At 42.3% G+C, this 16,932-nt stretch overlaps 1 protein-coding gene across 3 annotated transcripts in view; it reads right to left on the bottom strand.

Moving 5' to 3' along the window:
* The window catches only part of LOC141052268 (extracellular serine/threonine protein kinase FAM20C-like), a 127,999-nt gene that overhangs the window by 18,761 nt on the left and 92,306 nt on the right, over positions 1-16,932 (bottom strand). For all 3 annotated transcript variants that reach the window (XR_012220771.1, XM_073549449.1, XM_073549448.1), the window contains 3 exons: positions 13,792-13,972; positions 6,074-6,183; positions 654-735 (listed from right to left, as the gene is read on the bottom strand). Coding sequence is in view for 2 of the 3 variants with exons in the window: in XM_073549449.1 (XP_073405550.1) it covers positions 654-735; positions 6,074-6,183; positions 13,792-13,972 (373 nt within the window). In the remaining variant the exon portion in view is untranslated. The remainder of the gene's footprint in view (positions 1-653; positions 736-6,073; positions 6,184-13,791; positions 13,973-16,932) is intronic.

Below are 16,932 nucleotides of genomic sequence, written 5' to 3'. Positions count from 1 at the left end.
GAATGATCATTAACCAAATAAGAGAAATTAGAAATAAATATTATACTTTGTCATTTTTTTTTAAATGAGGAAATTGATCCATTATCACTTGTTTGTGAGTGCCAAAAGTATGTGAAACTTTAGGATTAGCAGATAATTTGAGGATTAAATTAGAGTCTGGTGTTTGCAATCAATGGGATATACTGTAATGTGACATCCTCCAGTAGTTTCTTTTTTACATTTGAGAGATAACCATAAAAGTAAATGCTATAAATAAAAACACACAATTACCCTAAAATAGATGTAATATTTCAAAATGTATGGTAAACCATGAAGAACACAAATGCAAATGTATATTTAGGGTAACACAATAAGTCTACAAATTGGACATCCAATGTTGATGACCCATTCTCAGTGTAGCTCATCAACATCAGATTGATGAGGGACCAAAACTTGGCTCCTCCACCAATCATGTGTTATTAGCTCTTGTGGCAGCCAGATAAAAGCATAGAAAGAAGAGGAAGAGTTTTTCTTGGATCCTTGAAAGTTGCATCCCTAACTACCTTAGGTGAGAATTGCCTTCTCCTGCTTCTAATAATAGGCCAAATTCTTGAGATATTACACTTTGTTCAGTTTACACCCTGGGAGTTTAGGTTCCAGCTTTCTCATCTTACCCTCTCCCATTATCCAGATGCAAGAGGAAAGTGTTGTTTCCAAATTTTTCAAATGTCTCATAGTGATGGCGATCTTGGTTTCCTTTTGAAATAAACAAAACATTATACAATACATACAATCCTAAATACAGTTTTATATAGAGAAATGTTCCAATTTTTTTTTATGATTTTTTCAGCTTTTTTATACTGAATAATTTTCATTTTGGACAGTCCTATATAAGTTTTCTAAAATTCACCTGTTGCGTATATTTAAGGCTAGGTTCACATTTGCAGTTGAGTCCGCAGCGTATCGTCCGCAACCACAAGTGCATGCAAAAACTCAGGCAAACGCATGCATGCGTTTGCGGTTGCAGATGATAGGCAAGTGATATTTTCCTGGTGAATTTTTGAATTTACACAAGCCACACCCAATGGTCATGTCTTATGTAAATTCTTGTCGTTGCGTACGCTTGTGTTTCCATAACCAGTAATGCGTTTTTTTTAATGCACGTCATCCGCAGTCATCCGCTGAGGGATGGTTATCAAAAATAAAGGGGAACCCATGCTGCTTTTTTTTTTTTAAATCATTTGTTTAGCGTGAAGGTGCTGGCTGATGAATACTCTCATCAGCCGCCACCTGCTCTTGCTGTTATTAGTGGCAGCAGGCGTAGGCTCATGGGAGTAGTAGATCTATCATGCAACGCCAGTGACTTGAGGTAAACGTTTTACCTCAGGTCACAGCTGCGGGCTCATGTTGTCATTTGACAGCATGTAAACCGCGTCTCTTTGACCACTGGCATTAATCTTATTGTTGATGAGAGCCGCCGGTGTTTCTCTAGCTGTTGTGCAGATGACAGCATGAGAAACACCAGGTGTTCGGGATGCTAAACCTGAACAGTAAAACAGACTTCCTGGTGAAATTTGTGTTCCGGGTCCGTGCCCGACTATCAGTAGTTCGGTATGGACCCGACTGTTCGGATTCGCCCATCTCTAATAGGGAGTGTACAGTAGCTGCGTGGCCAAGGCATCCATAATCTCAGCACACACAAAAATGTAATGGACTGGTGATAATGTTATGCACACGTGGCAGTAAACATGGAGATAAAGGGTAGAACTAAGAAAAAACTGCACAAACACCACCCGGTTCCTGTACAGATTATAGTATCCAGTAACGTAAGAGCTAGCGGCTTCAGCTCAACTGGATAAGCCCTGAAGGTAAAACTAGGAAAGACAACTTGAACCTGGCTTCCTAAAAAGACTAAAAGGCCGTTGAATGAATCACATACCTCCTAAGGAATCGAGGGAGAGTGTATAGTAAGAAATAAACCCCAGCAGTAAACTTATCTGACTGGCCTAGATACTCAGAAGTAGGCCTAGAAGTCCAAGCAGAATGCACTAAAGACTATCACCAGCAGAGAGGACCAGCAGGGGGTAGGTTTAAATAGAAGTGGACTGCCCACCAGGGCCGTGGGGATACTCGGTACCGGGCTGGTTCTTAAGGGGATGTGTCACGGCAGCAGTGACCCGGTCCGTGGCCCTGGGTGTCCAATGAAAAATGATAATTTAAGGGGAAATAAAGTTTGTAAGAGATGATTCGTACCTGTGGTACTTGGCCAAGGATGGCCAACATTGCTTAAAGAGACCGCTGAGGCTGATGGTGATGCAGCAGAGTTGATACAGCTCTCCACAGGTAGAGCTTAGTCCCAGGGCAATTATATTGTTAAAGATGGTGATGATGGATGTACTGCAGGGTGGATGGTGCATTAAATAACTCCGAGGACACAGGAGAGTGCAGTTTCCACACTTGGTGTGCTTTGAAGTGCAGACCGGGGCCCTAGTTACAGATGACAATGGAGGTCCAGGGAGCCTGGAAGCAACTTAGGATCCACTAAGCCAGATGGGTTTTGAGGCCTCCTTACTGCGCTGTCCTCTGAGGCCCTTGTTGCCTAAAGCTATGCTCAGTCCTCTGTTCTGTATTGTTTTGAAGTACTTGCCCATATGGCAGGCAGCTTGAGCCTATTGCAGGTGTCACTCCTTTGTGGTGGCTCTGGTCTGCTGCTGTGCCTTCGGGTGTTTGCTGGGCCAGGAGACCTGCAATCCCCTGCCCTCAGGATTTAGCTGCTGGGACTGTTGTACCAGTCAGCCACAGACTCTGGCGTCCGGCTTCTAGCGCTGTACTCTGGGGTGAGCTTGGTCACAGCTCGACTCCCCAGGTTCTCTTTCACATCTCCTCTTTCCTCTCTTCACTCAGACCCTGTCTCTCTCAGTCCCAGACACTGACTGACTCCCCCCGCCTCCAGGCCAGAACTGATAGAGAAGCTCCCCTGAAACTGGGTTTAGAGCTCTTCCTTCTGGTTTGGAGTCAGGAAAAGTGTTGGATGTAAGTGTTATCTGGTCAGGGAATCCCTCCTTGCTTCCAGGCATGTCATCACCCCCCTGTGAGGGAGGCAATGCCACTGTGGCAACCGGACTCCTAGGGTGCCACAGAAGCTTCTGCAGTGTGATAGGACAGGCTATATAGCAAATGAAAAACACCTGTCGTCCGACAAGAAGAATCAAAAAGTAATCAGCACCTGGACATCTACAGAAACTGCTGTGGTTCAGGGAACAGAGACGCCGACAGAAGATCAGAGAAGCAGGGCGAAATGCACGCGTTGGGGCCAGGAGGGTATAGGTGCGCGAACAACTTGGTATTGCAGCAAATCCCAGGTATATCATGTTTCTCAGCTCCACTGTTTAAATATTTGTCTAAACACTGGGTACTTTTCCCTCTATATTATTTTCTTAGACACAAAAAATGAATATATTGCAACAAAGATGTCATATACAATGTAGTCTAACGGAGGAAATCTGACTTTTGATCACAGTTGTGTTGTGCCTACAAATTTCTGCTTGAACCAAATGCCATCTAGTGGTTGAATACCATAACAGCATTTTTTCTTTTTTTGATATTGCTTATTTTTCTAATCAGGATAGACCTGAAGTAAATCGGATTTTGACTACAATCAGCACCTTATTATTCTTATTTATTTTTGGGTGTTACATAATTTATAATGGAATTAGAGTCAAATAACATTGCTTATTTGGCTGCTACTTATTGATTATTTTTACCTTTATCTCCTATTCCAGCACCTTTTTCTGAAAATTTAAATGATTTTATCTATTCATCTAATAAATGTTATGTTTTTATAAATGTAAAACTGTTGTTGGTCACTTCTATTTTTGTACATGGTTATATCAGTAGCAAATATGTTTTTTTTTTAGTATATTCCTATGTAAAGTGCAGCCCACGTTTTATGGGCATATTGAATACTTATGGACAACATGTGTTATTTAGTGTGATAGGACAGGCAAAATTGCAATGAAAAACACCTGCTGTCCGTCAAGAATAGACAAAGGCAAAAAGTAATCAGCACCCGGACAGTGACAAACTGCTGTGGCTCTGCAGACAGAGACACTGACAGAAGACCACAGGACTGCCAGATAGAATACCAAGGCATGACACATAGGCCTAGAAGAGTACTGTAGATGGCAAATTAGAAGTACAAAATGGAATTTTTAACCCATCAACAGTGAGAAAAGTGATAACAAATGGTTGCTCAGTGGTTAGCACTGCAGCTTTGCAGCGCTGGGGTCCTGGGTTCAAATCCCACCAAGGACAACATCTGCAAGGAGTTTGTGTGGGGTCCCTGAGGCTCAGTCACCACAGAGGTACTGCACCTTCTCCTAAGGTGTGGTGCCCCACCATCCAGGTAAGTTGGAGGCGCCTGACCACGCTCCAACACTCGCAACCCACTCAATAGAGTAGTTCAGCAAAACCACATTGCGGCTCCTTGCTTAGAGAGAAGCAGAGCACCTTTGGTGGTTCCCTGCTTGGAACACTAGACGTGCTGGGAGGTGGGTGGAGTTCAGAATCTGTATATAAGAGCGGGACAGTTCCAGGATAGAGTGCAGGTCAGTTGAGTTCAGAGGTGGAGTAGGAGAGAGGAAGCCACTTGTGAGGAGTGGGGATCCCTGGAAGAGGGATGGAGGAAGGAGTGCTGCAGCTGCCTCAGTGACCTGAGCCAGCTGGCACGGGAAAGGAAAGAAGGAGAAGGACATTGAACTGAAGCCTGAGCTTCCATAGAAGGGAAAGACAAGTACGGAACGTAGGAGTAAAAGGGAACACAGAGGACGTGGGTTAGAGGAAGAACCCTGCCTAGACGTTCTAAGCGCAAGGCCGGGGCCCGGTCCCCGAGGTTGTATGGACACTAATGGTTCTGCAGCAGACACCGGTGGAATAGTGGGCTGTAAATGCACTACTCCCATCTAAGACTTGAGGGCACAACAGCAACATGGATAGAGAGCCGGGACTTAGGAGCAGAGAGTCCCTTAAGCAGGCTACAGCTGTCTGCCGTGCCAGTAGAGTTCTTGGGAACATCTGTCAGGAGGAACTTCAGTGTAACACAGTACTAGGAGATCTTCACACTTAAAGGCGCTATAGAGGAGATGTTCAGAAAAGGCACATAAGTTGGCGGGGTGTGGAAGGGAGCATTCCATCTTGCTTGGAGGTTGACTGAGTCCCTGACCCGGTGGACACGGCACAGAAGCGGGCACTACAGACTGTGAGTAAAGCTTTGGAACTACATTCCCTGGTGTCCTCCATTCCTTCCTGCGTCCGTTCGCCTGGCACTGCTACATCCCCTGCGCCAAACACTACAACATCTAAGTGTCTCCATATTTACACTGCCCTGGGACAACAGCCCTGCCTGTGGAGGGCTATAACATCATTGCTGCACCACCCCATCAGTCCCAGCGGATCTGCATGCAGCGTCGGCTTAACTCCTCCCTTGCCGAGCACCACAGGTGGCGTCACGAACTATTCATTTAACTACATTCCACCATTCATCTTCCTATTACTTGGGCGCCCAGGGCCACGGTCCGGGTCACCGCCAGACACATCCCACTGATACCGGCCCGGTACCGAGTACCCCACAGCCCTGGGAGGGTGACCCATTTGTATGGTATCCCCGTGTTTATATGGTTTTCCTCTGGGTACTCCAATTTCCTCCCACATTCCAAAGACATACTGATAGGGAATTTAGAGTGTGAGCACCAATGGGGACAGTGATGATGATGTCTGCAAAGCGCTATGGAATTAATGACACTATATAAGTGAGGGGAAAAAAATACGAAGATTTATAGTTTTAATTAAAAAAAAATTCTACTGTGTACCCTGTAACAACCATATCCAACAGAACTCTGGAATGAGACATTCAAAAACTGCAAAATTTGGGCACTGGTTTCATGGATACTACTTAAAAAGAACACTTTCTATAAATCCTCCTAACTCCAAAAGCTGAGCTCCTCAGTGTGTCCTGCCTGTGTTTCTGATATAAAGAATATTAAAGAGACGATGGAAAAGTTTAATGAACGATAAATATTCTTAAAATTTATCATACCCATGAAAAAGTCCAATATTGAAAGATCTATTAGGTCTATAAGTCGTGTTCCCTCGTTGTATGGCGGTGTCTCTTTTACCGTTTCACAATAATTGGGGTCCGTCTCCCAGCTATTTGAAAAAAATACAATAAAATTTCATCAGATAGGGAGATAATGTCAGCACCTACCACTGTATATGAACATATGGAACAGCTTAAAATGTAATATCTACCATACGTAACCAAAAAGCCAGACTCCTCTCTGCCTATTACAAGATCACTGTATAAAAGGAGTTTTCCACTACGATATTGATGACCTATCCTTAAGGCAGGTCATCAACATCAAATCAGAGGGGTTTCTATTCAAGGGAATAGAAGCTGATCTGCAGTACCCAAGTGTGGCCACTAAACAGTGTGATGGCGCTATATTGTTCCACTCTATACACTATAAATATCCTGCCAATGCCAGGGCTGGTGGGATGTCAGGTGTCAGCTCCCACTGATCAGATATGATGACTTACTCTAAGGATAGATCATCATCTATATCACAGTAGAGAAGTGAAAAACCCCTTTAATTGTAATGGTATAAATATGGTATAAAAAGACATATAGATATCAATCAATTTACAGAATTAGAATTGCCCTTAAACAACACTTTTGGTTAACAAAGCTCTTGATTAATAAAGAAATGGTAAGTATATAGGTCGAAATAGGGGTTCATCTACCAGAATGACTTTATAGTGCTATTGCACAAAATTCCATTACATCCTTTATAACCATTTCCATTAGTTCTATAATATAAGTCCGTTATCAGTCACCAGGTGGCAATAAAAACCTTTCAATATGATTTACCAGTATATAGTATTATCTGTGTTCTCTGTGGTTGAGGCTCTAGTGAAGAACCAATATGTGGTTAAAGGAGTCATCCACTTGTTAACTGCTTAAGTGCCTCCGCCCTCAGATAATATACAAAAACATATACTGTTGCAATTTCAGAACTGATATTCCGTTCATCATGTAGCATTATGCCATGTGACTGCTGCAGTCAGTCACTGGCAACTGATTGTCTGCAGCCTTCATTCTTACCTCAGATAAACTCTTCTGTCTGCAGGACTGCTGTTAGGGGCAGGCAGTCTAGGCAGCTGCCTAGGGCCCCAAATATTCCAGGGGACCCAAGGAGACAGTGGCATGCCGCTAATAGCGTCAGACCACGCAGGCGCTATGGGGCCCGTGAGTCAGGGGGTCCCGGTGCCAGCGCTACCCTTTTCATTGCTCATTCAACTGTATCGGCATCATAGATACTGATACAGTTGAAAGCAATGATGGAGGAGAAAGCGTCAAGTGACGCTCCCTCTCCCATCATCCCCTTCTGCCTCTGATGCAGCGGTTCGATTACTTCATTGGACACCCCGCTGTGCCGGGCAGTGGAGCTGCTGAGGTGAGGAGACGTGCTGCCGCAAGGAAGGAGGCGAGGTGAATATTGTATTTATTTATGGGTTAGAGCGGGAAAAAAAATGAGCGGGAAAAAAATGAACGAGTGGTCTAAAAAAGGTACAGAAAGATTGCTATAGAAAAGTAAAAATTGTATTTTATTGGAAAAACAAGGTAAAAGCAGCACTACAAACTAAGAGGTGCCCACACTCATGTACCAAAACCATATAACGAAATACAAAGCAGGATGACGACCACTACCAGATAGCACTTGATTGGCCAATTTGGGTGTCCTATTTCCAATGGTATATGTGGGGCTCAAAAGGAGAAGGAGGATATATGAAGGAAGTGTATGAAATTCGCTATATGTACGCCCTAAGGTGTATAGGGAGTAATGGTTAAGGTGTACAACAACAGGAAACCCAATTGACCTATAGATGTAAAAAAAATCAACAGTATACAGAATACGCAATATGTGCCATATGGGATATATTAGGTTACATAGTAGTTAAATGCACAAACCAGTGAGTAACCTGTGCAGCATGTAAGTCTACAATACCATCACATATAGAGTACAATATGCTCCCCTTGGATGTACACAGTACCCTACGGGTAAAGGAGGATGAACAAAATACAAAATATAAGAAAACAAAGTAAAAGCAAAAAATGCGTGCTTTAGATCAACATAGTGTGGATGAACCAGTCCATGATACAAAGTATAAATGAGGTACATGCACACACACACAGTATATGTAAGGTACCCAAGGCCAGTTTTAGACAACGTGGGGCCCTGGGCAACAGTTTAACCCCTTCACCACCAAGGGTGGTTTGCACGTTCATGACCGGGCCAATTTTTATAATTCTGACCACTGTCTCTTTATGAGGTAATAACTCTGAAATGCTTCCATGGATCCCGGTGATTCTGACACTGTTTTCTCGCGACATATTGTACTTCATCTTAGTGGTAAAATTTCATTCAAATAACTTGCGTTTATTTGTGAAAAAAATGGAAATTTGGCGAAAATTTTTCAAAATTTTGCAATTTTCCAACTTTGAATTTTTATGCCCTTAAATCACAGAGATATGGCACACAAAAAACTTACTAAGTGACATTTCACATATGTTTACTTTACATCAGCTCAATTTTGGAACCAAAATTTTTTTTCGTTAGGAAGTTATAAGGGTTAAAAGTTGGCCAGCGATTTCTCATTTTTACAGCACCATTTTATTTTTACGGACCACATCACATTTGAAGTCACTTTGAGGGGTCTGTATGATAGAAAATACCCGAAAATACCCAAAAGTGACACCATTCTAAAAACTGCACCCTGCAAGGTGCTCAAAACCACATTCAAGAAGTTTATTAACCCTTCAGGTGCTTCACAGAAATTTTTTGAATGTTTAAAAAAAAAAAAATGAACATTTAACTTTTTTTCACAAAAAAATTTCTTCAGGTCCAATTTTTTTATTTTACCAAGGGCAACAGGAGAAATTGGACTGCAAAAGTTATTGTGCAATTTCTCCTGAGTACGCCGATACCTGATATGTGGGGGGGAACCATTGTTTTGGCGCATGACAGAGCTCAGAAGGGAAGGAGCGCCGTTTGACTTTTTCAATGCAAAATTGGCTGGAATTCAGATCGGACGCCATGTCACGTTTGGAGAGCCCCTGATGTGCCTGAACAGTGGAAACCCCCCACAAGTGACCCCATTTTGGAAACTAGACCCTCCAAGGAACTTATCTAGCTATGTGGTGAGAACTTTGAACCCACAAGGGCTTCACAGAAGTTTATAACGTACAGCCGTACAATTAAAAAATCATATTTTTTCCACAAAAATGATCTTTTCACCCCAATTTTTATGTTTCTAAGGGTAATAGGACCCCAAAAGTTATTGTGCAATTTGTCCTGAGTACGCTGATACCCCATATGTGGGTGTAAATGACTATTTGGGCGCATGGCAGAGCTCGGAAGGGAAGCAGCGCCATTTGACTTTTATGGCTGGAATTGAGATCGGAAGCCATGTCGCGTTTGGAAAGCCCCTGATGTGCCAAAACAGTGGAAACCCCCCCACAAATGACACCAATTTGGAAACTAGACCCCCCCAAGGAGCTTATCTAGATGTGTGGTGAGAACTTTGAACCTCCCAGGGCTTCACAGAAGTTTATAACGCCCGGGCGTCAAAATAAATAAATCATATTTTTTCCACAAACATGATCTTTTAGGCTACTTTCACATTTCCGGTTTTAAGCATCAGGCGTGATGCGCCAAAATCTGTAAAAACCCGATCCGGCTTCTTTCCCATAGAGTTTCATTGTCACCGCATTGCGCCTGAAGGCTATGCGGCTCGTCCGGCTTTTGCCAGATACGGCAAAAAATGCCTGTCCGGCATCTGCAAAAATGTTCCCTGCAACGTTTTTTGACAGCGCCGGACCGCTTTTTTGCAGAGCGCATGCCCGAAGACTCTCTCTCCCTCTCCCTCTCCTGCACCGTCTCCGGCCTAAACAGATGATCCGGCGGATTTAAAAAACTGAAATGTGAAAGTAGCCTTAGTCCCCAATTTTTTTATTTTCCCAAGGGTAACAGGAGAAATTGGACCTCAAAAGTTGTTTTTCAATTTGTCCTGAGTACGCTGATACCCCGTATGTGGGAGAAAATTACTGTATGGGCACACGTCAGGGCTCGGAAGGGAAGTAGTGACGTTTTGGAATGCAGACTTTGATGGAATGGTCTGCGGGTGTCATGTCGCGTTTGGAGAGCCCCTGATGTGCCTAAACTGTTGAAACTCCCCACAAGTGACCCCATTTTGAAAACTAGACCCCCCACGGAACTTATCTAGATGGGTGGTGAGCACTTTGAACCCCCAAGTGCTTCACAAAAGTTTATAACGCCCGGGCGTGAAAATAAAAAAAATCATATTTTTTCCACAAAAATGATATTTTTGCCCCCAATTTTTTATTTTTCTAAGGTTAACAGGAGAAATTGGACCCCAAAAGTTGTTCTACAATTTGTCCTGAGTAGGCTGATACCCCATATGTGGGGGTAAAACACTGTTTGGGCGCATGGATGACCTTGGAAGGGAAGGAGCACCGTTTGACTTTTTCAACGCAGGATTGTCTGGAATTGAGATCAGACGCCATGTTGCGTTTGGAGAGCACCTGATGTGCCCAAACAGTGGAAACCCCCCAATTCTAACTCCAACCCTAACCCCAACACACCCCTAACACACCCCTAACCCTAATCTCAGCCCTAACCCTTAACCCTAACCCAGCCCTAACCCTAACCCTAACGGGAAAATGGAAATAAATACTTTTTTTAATTTTATTATTTTTCCCTAACTAAGGTGGTGATAAAGGGGGGGTTTGGTTTACTATTTATGGCGGGTTTTTATGTTTGGCAACTTTCGCTAAAAGTCGCTTTTTATTGTAAAAATAGTTTTTGAACCATCACATTTTGAGAGCTAGAATTTTTCCATATTTTGACCCACCGAGTCATGTGAGGTCTTATTTTTTGCGGGACAAGTTGACGTTTTTATTGATACCATTTTCGGGCACGTGACATTTTTTGATCGCTTTTTATTCTGATTTTTGGGACGCAGAATGAACAAAAACCAGCATTTGAAGAATTTCTTTTGGGGGGTGCGTTTAAACCGTTCCGCGTGTGGTAAAATTGATAAGGCAGTTTTATTCTTCGGGTCAGTGCGATTACAGCGATACCTCATTTATGTCATTTTTTTAATGTTTATGCGCTTTTATGCAATGAAAACAATTTTATATAAAAAATAATTATTTTTGCATCGCTTTATTCTGCGAGCTATAACTTATTTATTTTTTCACTGATGATGCTGTATGGTGGCTTGTTTTTTGCTGGACAAGATGACGTTTTCATCGGTATCATGGCTATTTACATCCGTCTTCTTGATCGCGCGTTATTGCACTTTTTGTTCGGTGGTATGATAATAAAGCATTATTTTTTGCTTTGTTTTTTATTTTTATTTTTTAAGGGGTTCACTAAAGGGGTTAACTAATGGGACAGTTTTATAGGGCAGGTCGTTATGGAGGTGGCGATGCCAAATATGTGTACTTTTATTTTGTTTTGTTTTTTATTTCCAAAAAATGAATTTATTGGGGAATATTTTTTTTTTTATTTATTTAGCGATTTTTTTTTATAAATTATTTTTACACTTTTTTTTTATTTTTTATTATACTATCCCAGGGGGGACATAAGTGTCATGTGACAGATCGCTGATCTGTCACAGGCAGTGCTGGAGGCTTCCTCATGCTGGCTCTTTGCAGGCATGAGGAAGCCGGCTCCCTGCAGACCACCGAAGGTCCCCGCTGCCATTTTGGATCTGGGGACCTGCAGGGAAGCACAGAAGGAGCCCCCTCCCTGCCGATGCTTCCCTAAACCCCCGGTACACTGCGATCGTGTTTGATCGCAGTGTGCCAGGGGTTAACGTGTCGGGTGCGGTCCATGACCGCCCCTGACACATAGTGCCGGGTGTCAGCTGTAATAATCAGCTGACACCCAGCCGCGATCAGCTGCGCTACCCCTGTGAGCGCCGCTGATCGCTATGACGTACTATCCCGTCCATGGGCAAAGGGGCCCGGGTCCCATGGATGGGATAGTACGTCAGATGGCAGAGAGGGGTTAAAGTGGGGCCCCAAATGCTCACATATTACACCATCACACAGAAACATTTCTGTTGTATTTACATGAGCTGAGTTCAGGCCGTTAAATGAGTGTGATCGACAATACTGAAGTCATTCGACACTTGTTTCCTGGTCTCTTTTCTTTGGCTGAGGAAGAATGATGGGTACAGATAGTCCTTGATAAAGTATAATGCAGGTTCCATATACTTACTACCTATTTTTTTTGCATAAAACATCTCATTCAGAAAAGCAAAAAAATATTTTGAAGTGACAAGAAATTTTTTTTTTTTAAGAAAAACAAATTTATTAATTATTAATTAAAATATTATTTCTGTAAAAGATCTCATTTTAACAGGAAAAAGTACTGAAAACAGAAGTTTTTACAAGCTCTCCACTGATCACATGATTAACACAATAACTGAATTTATCATACAAAATAATTGCCAGATAGATTGCATTGTGCAAATATGCTGTAATTATTATATAGAAAAAAAATCCTATGAGGAGCACTATGGGATGTGTATTATACTATGTATAGGACTATGGGGTGCGCATTATACTGTATGAAGGACTATGTGGTGTGTATTATACTATATGGAGGACTATGGGGTGTGCATTATACTGTATGAAAGACTCTGGGGTGTGTATTATACTACGTGGAATGCTATGGGGTGTGTATTATACTGTATGGAGGACTATGTAGTGTGTATTATACTGCATGGAGCACTGTAGGGTGTGTATTATACTATATGGAGGACTATGGGGTGCATTATACTATATAGAGGACTGTGGGATGCAATATATTATACGGAGGACTTTGGGGTGCATTATACTATGTGGAGGACTATAATGCATTATACTAAACAAGCATAATGCTGCCTATTGATTGAGTGATTGGATTGTTTATGCCGAAAGAAAAATCATTTTTCTCAGCAGCACATCGCCCTGTGAAAACGGCAGATATGCTGCTGATAACATGATACTGTATGGGGACAGATTAATGTACTAGTGATCGTTCTCTACCCATCATTTTTCCTCATCTGGTGTAAAGAGGCCGGAAAGAAGTGTTGAATGACTTCCATATTGTTGATCTCTCTCGTTTAACGGCCTGAACTCAGCACATGTAAATACAACTGAAATGTTTGTGTGATGGTGTAATATGTTAGCATTAGGGCCCCACTTTGTCTAAAACCTTTCCTTTCCGTCTGAGAGAACTATGAGCGCTGCTGTTGATCAGCAACCACTGATTGGCAGCAGTGGTCACATGACATACCAATGTCTTGTGATCACCGAATATCAAAACATCGTTATGTACCCAAAATTGTATCACATCAGCTGAGCAAGCAAAAACAGTACTATGGAATAAAAGTTACTCAGAAAAAGGTGACAAATTTTTTCTTATACAAATTTCATTTTTGTTGCCCTATTAATGGTGAAATGTAGATTGTATATAAAGTAGCTGATATTCTGTTTTAATATTTCTTATTGGCTAATCTTTTTTATAAAATATTCTCATATAAAGGGAAACCAGAAAATAAACGCTGCTAAAAAGCAATGTGTTAACCTGGTGAGTTGGGTTTTCCATAACTCAGACTCCTCTTAGCCTAGCTATGAAACAATGCCAGAAGAGAGGAAGAAATCATTATCATTTTACTTACTCTGCCTTTTTACTTTTGTGGTATGAGCGTCTCCAAGGGCTACGCCAGGATTTCCTTTTGGCCAATGCAGAATCTGGCAAGAAAGCAGCAAGAGATCCCTCTAGTGTGTCCGGCTTACCACACAGGGCATGCTCTGTAGAACAGTAGTAAGAGCACTCGCCATAGAAGCAAACATTGTTGGCTGGAAATAAATGTAAGAGGCATGAATTACTGTTTGGTGGAAACATGCTTTGACTTAACATATATTAGAAGGAGATCCTTAAAGAAAATCTGTCAGCAGCATTTTACTGCCGCATATGAGAGAAGCAGGATATAGGCAAAGAGACCCTGATTCCAGCGATGTATCACATAGTTTACTGGGTGCAGCTGCTCTGACACAATCAGAGTTCTTAGGCTAGTTTCACACTTGCTCAGGGGGGCTGTGGATGGCGGCCTACTTCCTCCTTTCTTCCTCCTTGAAGCTCCGCCTACTTCTGTATGTGGCCTGCGTTTCCCTGCGTACCTATCTTTCACATTGGGTACGCAGGGACATGCGCTGTATGCGGATGCATCCTCATAGGGCGATTTGATGTGTGCGGCGACCGCAAGAAAACGCAAAATTTTGTGAAACGAGTCTTAGATGTAGAATGCAGCCGAGCTGAGAAAGCTACCCTCTCCCATACCAGGTTCTCTGTATACATTGTCTATTGACAGTGAGCTGCTTATCACAGAAGGGGGAGGAGTCGGATGACTTGACATGGGGCAGCTAGTCCCAGCAATGATAATGTCCTAATGATAAAACCTTCATTGTAAGTAAACATCAGCACTGAGCTGACACATGACACATCGCTGAATTAAGTGTTTTAACTCCTACCTTATGCTGTCCTCAGATTAGATAGCAAAATATGCTGACAGGTTCCCTTTATCTTCATAGACAAATATTAATGTACAAATCAACTATATTTAAATCACCAGACTTAATTTTGTGTGACTCCATTTGCTCTGATCCATTGAGGCATGGACTCTATAAGAGCCCTGAAGATGTCCTGTGGTATCTGGCACCAATACATTAGCATAAGATCCTTTAAGCTTTGTATCTTTTATGGTGGGGCCAGCGGAATAGAGTGTAGGTGCAACAAGGCATTTGTCTCGGGCACCAAATTTCATGGGGTTGCAAAATTGTGTTTCCTCTGCCTCCACTATCATATGATCCAGGACAGCCAGCAGTATGCATTGTTTTTAGGATTCACCGAAAAATTACTATTAAAACTGGATTTCATTGATATAATTAAAAACATAATCATTAGAATCCATTATATATATATATATATATATATATATATATATATATATATATATATATACACACACACACATACACGTGCACAGCACACATATGGTATGCAATTCACAGTAGACTCCTTAAAAATGTACTTCCTGACCGCAAAGGATGGCACCCTAAATTCACAAGTGGCACCCCCGCTCACTGATTACTGGCCCTAGTGAGCCCTGATAGGCCCTTCTATAAATGTAACCTTATTACCACCTGAATAGCAGAAATTAAATAATATTAACTCAGGGAAATGTCAACGGAGAGATAGAAAAATTGCAACCAATAAAACCTACAGTAATTGCTACCAATAATAAGCAAACGATATAAAAATAACCACCAAGCAAATATTACATCAATTCATATATTCTTAATAAAATTAATTAAGCCTATAAAGACAGCCAAAAGAAAGTGCAAAAAAAGTTACATATGGAATAAACACATTTTCACCACGTTACCGTGCAGCCAGAAGACCGCAGCGTCTGATTGCTCCTACTCCAGCGCTGAGAAGAAACATTTCTCCTTCATTTTAAATGTGTTTATTTTTTTGGCAGAACAAGGGTTAATTTGCCATGTTGGAAATCCCTGTGCTCACAGCTGAGCTCGGTTAGCCACTCCTTTTCCCTTTATAATCTGGACTCTGTTACTAATCTTTGTCAGAGCAAGCATTTGCTGCATAGCTGGAGGGAGAGGAGTACACATGAGAAGGAAAGTTGGAGGAGAAATTAGTGACTGTTGCTTGGTTTGTATGTGTGGTAATTCCTTATCCTTCTCTATTTTGGTTCATTTCCCTACCTTCACACCCTGGTGCATTCCTCTGTTATATGTGAGTGAATATTTTGGGTGCCTGGAGTTTTCTGTTAATCCTTGTTTGTGTTGCCTTGCTTGTTGGGTTGGTGTACTACGTTGCACAGTAGCGCCCCTCTTGCCTCAGTGGAGGAAGAGAACAGATGGAGGGCTGTTATGAATGAGTCACCGTAGGAGGCAAAAGCAAAAATACTAGCTAAGTCCAGAAAACCAGAGAAGTTGGCAGCTATCGGATTACAGACCCCTGAACCTATCAACAAAAACTAGCAGTAGCCGTGGGGGGTTCCTACGGTGCCCTAGACCCCTCAATCACAGCCAGAGAACTACATAGGCCTAAAGACAGAAAGGGAAATCTGAACTGCCCCAGAGCAGACCCCAAAGTAATAGGCAGCCCCCAACATATAATGACGGTGAAGCAAGAAGAAAAAACACTCACACAGATAGAAAGATAGGCTGAGCAAAAAATGGGGCCCAAGCTAACTACATAGGACAGGATAGAAAAGCTGCTGTCTGTAATCCGACAAAACCCTATCAAAACATGAGCCAACAGCTGATAGGGAAAAAAGCCCTGAAGACGCTAGGCTTCAAAAAGACTATATCAGCACTCAGGTATCTTCTGAAGACAAAGCAAAAAGGAATTCAGCACACCCAGCAGGGAATGGCAGAAATCCAGAAAAACAAGGAAAAACAAAACCAAAACACAATTGCAAAAGGCAGAGCAGAAAACTTAGCTTTTGAGGAGCAGGAATCAGACTGGTCTAATAGAATTCCTCAGAGATCACCAGCAAGGCAGAAGGGCGTCGGCTGCCTTATATCCAGTCAGCAATTCCCGTCACCCAGTCATCATCATCCTGCCCAGATGCTTGGTAATCAGCCTCACTACCTTCCTTCACCAGAAGAGGGAGTTCATCAGACCTCAATGGTGAAGGGGAAAATGAACTCACAACAGAGGGCTAACTCAGGATATAAGGCAAGATCGGAGGCCCCAGCATCTTTGCGTTCAGAAGTATCCCGGGGAGCAGGGT

Source organism: Dendrobates tinctorius, unplaced genomic scaffold (genome assembly GCF_039654945.1).
Source record: "Dendrobates tinctorius isolate UK_male_01 unplaced genomic scaffold, ASM3965494v1 ptg000159l, whole genome shotgun sequence".
Taxonomy (NCBI): Eukaryota; Metazoa; Chordata; class Amphibia; order Anura; family Dendrobatidae; genus Dendrobates; species Dendrobates tinctorius.
This window is presented reverse-complemented; position numbering and strand designations above follow the sequence as displayed.